The sequence below is a fragment of the Apium graveolens genome, chromosome 5 (genome assembly GCF_009905375.1).
Source record: "Apium graveolens cultivar Ventura chromosome 5, ASM990537v1, whole genome shotgun sequence".
NCBI classification, from domain to species: Eukaryota; Viridiplantae; Streptophyta; class Magnoliopsida; order Apiales; family Apiaceae; genus Apium; species Apium graveolens.
The window spans coordinates 44,435,814-44,440,889 of record NC_133651.1 but is presented as its reverse complement, the minus strand read 5'-3'; the positions used below and the strand labels follow the sequence as shown (position 1 = coordinate 44,440,889).

General features: G+C 34.5%; 1 protein-coding gene across 1 annotated transcript; it reads left to right on the top strand.

Moving 5' to 3' along the window:
* The first annotated feature begins 3,694 nt into the window (after positions 1–3,694).
* LOC141659759 (inorganic pyrophosphatase 2-like) lies at positions 3,695–5,076 on the top strand. Its single transcript, XM_074466686.1, has 4 exons — positions 3,695–3,905; positions 4,103–4,224; positions 4,345–4,537; positions 4,622–5,076. The coding sequence occupies exons 1-4, from the start codon at positions 3,768–3,770 to the stop codon at positions 5,006–5,008; spliced, it is 840 nt and encodes a 279-aa protein (XP_074322787.1). The 5' UTR covers positions 3,695–3,767; the 3' UTR covers positions 5,009–5,076.

Genomic DNA, 5,076 nt, shown 5'->3' with positions numbered 1-5,076 from the left:
AAAAAGGGGGAGAAAGACTCTATCACTCCAGTTAGCCAGGGGGAGTCAACAAGTGAGGGGGAGAAAGTGCTCAACATTCAAGTTAGCAAAGTGACTGTGCCAGCAATTGCTTTCACTAAGCCATCAGCTCTTGACATCACGGATCTAATCAATCTAGCAGCAGCTGAATTGGAGTCAAATGATAAATTGAAAAAGCTTGATGTAGCAACAGTTGAGAAAGAGCTAGATGCAAAGTGGAAGAAGCTTGATGAAAACATCAAGAAGAAGTTTGGTCCAATTGGGAAGCTAGACAAGGTCTTTTCTCACTTCTCCCAATTGAGACAAATTTCAGCTAATGAAATGAGCCTGAGGAACAAGGAAAGGGGTCAACCCTCATCAGTCAAGTCTCCAAAGGCCAGTGTGATTTTTCAGCCAAAAAGGAATTATCCAAAGAATTCAGACAAAAATCCACTAGACCTATCCTATGAAATTCCTAGGTCGGATGAAAAGAAGCTGCTTGTAAGGTCCATTGCCTTATCCAAAGATCTTAGAGACACTGTGTCAAAGAACAGAATTGCTAAGATCTACAAGAATGGTAAACTAATCTGTGTAGTGGTTGGACATCCACAATTTGCAGAGGCTAAGAAAGAAGAAAAGGTGAGGCTAAAACAAAAAAAAATAAGTTTCTTTAAAAGCCAAGAACCTAGCCAAGAAGCCTACAACCACAGAAGTTGCATTGCCTATGGAGTCAACTGAGAATCTGATTGAAGGAAAGGAAGAAAAATCAAAGTAGTCAAGGAAATTCATATACAAACTGAAACCGAAGAGGAGGTTGGACTTTGATGAAGATAAAGAAGACTACATGTCAACCCAATCTACAACTTTAAGCCAACCAGTCATACCTACAGTGAAGGAGGCTGAATTCAAGGTTGATCATAACATTACTTTCCATGGTGAACTTGTAATTCTCAAGGATGAACCTATATATTGGGACATCTTGCCTCTTCCTGATCTAAACATTCCAATCTTTGCCAAACCAAGAAAAACAAAGACAAGAGCAGTCAAAACAGTCAAGTATGTCAAACTTCAATCCAAGACAGTGGTCAAACCCAAACCTATTGTCAACAAGAGAGATCAACTCTACATTTGTGACATCAAAGAATTCTCAGACATGAATCTTTATCTGGAAGAAATAGATGAAGTTAGATCTATTGATGCCTACAGACATCTTTCAGAAAGATTAGTCTTCAGGTACAAGGGTGGAAGAGAGATAACATGGCCCCTTCACAGAATTCTCAATGAAGGCTATTCTACTCTGGTGACTATCTTTTCTTCAATCAAGAAAAACTTTGGATTCAACATAGTTGCCAAGAAAATGGTACTGAACAAGATTGAGGAGATAAGAAATAGCCGGAGAGGGCCAAATGCACTCCCAAGAGTATTGACAATCCCTTTTACTGGAGATAGGGTGCATTTGAGGCCATACTGGATTATGCAATTCAAGGATGAAAAATGCATTAGAAGATTCTTCAGATTGGAAGATCAGCTAAAGATTACAAGCAATGAAACTCTAAAAGAGATGCAAGAAAAGCTGGATCAGACAAATGAGAATGAATCGGAATTTTATAGGCAACTCCAAAATCAAATTGAGGAAAATAATGTTAAGCTGGGAAAGAAGTCAAGTCAATCAAGAAAATGATCTAAATTTGCTCAGTCTAGAGGAGCACCTTGAAAATGATCTGCAAGACACTCTACAAATATTTCTTTGTGAGAATTTTCAATAAATTGCAGCACTTGTAAATGTTATCTACTTTGATTCAATCTGTATTCATAGAGTGTTTTGTTATCATCAATTTTCTCTTAATTAATAACTACAATTCCAGTAGACATAAATTGGGGGAGATTGTTAGGAATATGTTGTGTACTTGATGATAACTTGGACAAAACACTAAGTAGATTTTATTTAAGTAAATTTTGTAGCTTTCAACGGATGATCATTTCAACATCTGTTAAAAGAGTAGTTTATGTAATAATAAGATTAGTAGCACATTCATGCATACTATAATGGCTTAGTGAACTAGATGTTGCAGAATGTATAGGTTTTGGTAACTACAAGATTGATATGCAAGATAGGTTGGCTAATTGTAAATACTAGATGTCTTGTAATCTTGTATAAATGAAATAAAGTTAACTGCCAAGAAAATAGTCTCAACGGATGATTCGCATAGCTTCAACGGATGATCAACTCAAGCTTCAACGATGATCAGCCAAAATTTCAACGGATGATCAATCATAATTTCAACGGATGATTCAATGAAGCCTCAACGAATGTTCAAATTCAAAAGAGCAGTTGATAGTGACTTGACAGTCACATGTGTTGATTATATGCAAATGAAATATGGCAGCCTATTTGCAGGGTTTATAGAATAAAGAAGCATTTCCATTTTCATGTTAAACTGAAGATACTCAAAGATGCTGGAAAGAGAAGTGAAGAAGCATGATATTAGACTAGAAACATTTTGTCATATTTGTTTGTCTTTTTATCATGTATCTTGGTGATATATAAATCAAGTGTAGCAAGTTGAATTGTATCTAAGTTAGTAAGCAATTACAAGATAAATAGATAAAGTTATGTATGCAAATAATTTCTCTATTCTTTGTAAGTTCAACTTGTAAGCAGTCGTGTGCAAACATTGCATCACATAGTTCTCATATTAATATATATCTCTGGTGGAAAAGTTCAATCCACCAGAAAATTTTTAAATACTTGTATTTGATTATTTCGTATTTTGATTTCATCAATACTTTCATTCCGCACCATAGCCAAATCAAACACAGTTATATATTCACAGTATAACTGTTCTTTAAAATTTAAAAAGTAGTCAGAATTACATTCAACCCCCCTTCTGTAATTTCTTTGTTAGATTGTTAGGGATAACATGTATTGAAATATTTTTACAAATGTAATTAAAATGTATTGAAATATTTTTACAAATTTAAAATTACTGAAGACATTTTATCATATAGATACTTATTCAAATTTTATTATATATATCCTAATAAAACATTTGATTTATGAGAATCAAATTTGATGTTACGAAATTACTGTAAACATATCAAATAAAGTAAAAATAATATATTTAAACATTTTTCAAATATAAATTATATATATAAGAAATTATTTGATATATAAAGAGGGTGGTGTTTACGCTACTTTTATCTAATATCATAACATTATTTTTACTTATGATAAGTTTGACTTCACAAAATATAAAATTTATGTAGATTTTAAATTCATAATTAATCAAAATATATAAATTAACATAGGCTCACGAGTTTGCCTATACAAAAGTGGAAAATTATATTAATGTTACACAGAATAAAAAAAAAGTGACTAAAAGCATCAAACGTTCACTTATAGTTGAGGTAAATGGGCATATATTATCCTTGTAACAAATCGAATATCGTTTTTTCTCCCTTCCAACATATTCGCATGGAATATTCTATATGTTTGAACATTTGTTCTCATTGAAACACCTATTTTTGCAAATTGTATACCTTTTCCGACCCGGTTTATTCAAACGAATTGTCCAAATAATATTCCATTCCAATGCAATTGCCATACACGTACTTACCCATTGGTATCTGATTACGATAACGATTTACAGCTGTGATGCTTTTTCATACCACTATAAATAACCCTGGATTACATTAAAGCCTTAAACTATAATCAATACACTCTAATCCCTTCTTAGGAGAGCTAAGTGTTATTGGTTAAAGCGTTATCCATGGCCGGGATTGTTGTGGTTTTCGACTTTGATAAGACGATTCTGGAAGTTGATAGCGATAACTGGGTTGTGGATGAACTAGGTGCAACTGCAGTTTTTGATCAACTTCTTAATACCATGCCTTGGAACACTCTCATGGTTTGTTTGATTAATTTTACTTTTTTCCTTCATACTATTATTATTATAGTTTTCTAGATGTTGGGACCAGTTTGGGTGCGCCTCGAGTACTAATTTCTTGAGGGGCTAGCACTGCAACCCGCAATTCTTACCATTCTTGTTATATTCCAGTTTTTTTTTGTTATGTGTTCTAATTGTTGTCCGAATTTTGATCACAGGATAGGATGATGACGGAGCTTCATTCGAAAGGAAAAACAGTTGATGACATTGCAAATGTACTCAAAAAGGTTCCAATACATCCCCAGATTATCTCTGCTGTTAAGGCAGCCCATGCTTTAGGGTATGGATGTGCATGCGTGTGTGTTAATTAATTATTCTGTAGATGCAAGTGATACTACGAGAAACATAGTCAGTACAAGAAATTCCAGCTTATTAACACATAATTTATTTGGATATTTAGGTGTGACCTGAGGATTGTGAGCGATGCAAACCAATTTTTTATCGAGACAATTTTGGAGCATTTTGAAATTAGAGAATGTTTTAGTGAAATCAACACAAACCCGAGCTTTACTGACAAAGAAGGGAGATTGAGGATTTCTCCTTGCCATGATTTTCAACATGGTTGTAACTTGTGTCCTCCGAATATGTGCAAGGTACAATTATTTGAATCAATCGCTAATGATCACTGTTTCCTGTAGCGATGTCTGATAATCGTGATCGTCGTCATGTTGTTACAGGGTATGATCATAGAGAGGATACAACGTGAAGTAGAGAACAAGAAGATGATTTACCTTGGAGATGGGGCGGGCGATTACTGCCCTAGTTTAAAATTGAAAGCGGGAGATTATGTGATGCCAAGGAAGAACTTCCCAGTATGGGAATTAATTTGCAAAAATCGTGAAATTGTTAAGGCGGAAATTCATGAATGGAGTGATGGAGACGAATTCGCCAAAATCTTGCTTCATCTTGTTGATGAAATCTCTATGGAAGATGACAACGACAACATCAACACCAGTGGAACTGCTACCAGGTTATTTTCAGTGGACTGCGATTTCTCGAGCAGTAAAATACCTGTCCGTGAAGCACTGCCACAACCTCTTCTTGCGGTTCCTGTCCGTATCTAATCTGTAATTTCTTTCTTAAGTACTTGCATGTACTGCTTTTACATTCAAGTTCTCTGTTGTGTATCTAA

What these genes read in the sequence shown, in the direction of transcription:
- LOC141659759 (XM_074466686.1), top strand. Translation starts at nt 3,768, where the DNA reads ATGGCCGGGATTGTTGTGGTTTTCGACTTTGATAAGACGATTCTGGAA. An exon ending in TGCCTTGGAACACTCTCATG is followed by an intron (nt 3,906 to 4,102) that starts GTTTGTTTGATT and finishes TTTTGATCACAG; the next exon opens with GATAGGATGATGACGGAGCT. An exon ending in AAGGCAGCCCATGCTTTAGG is followed by an intron (nt 4,225 to 4,344) that starts GTATGGATGTGC and finishes TTGGATATTTAG; the next exon opens with GTGTGACCTGAGGATTGTGA.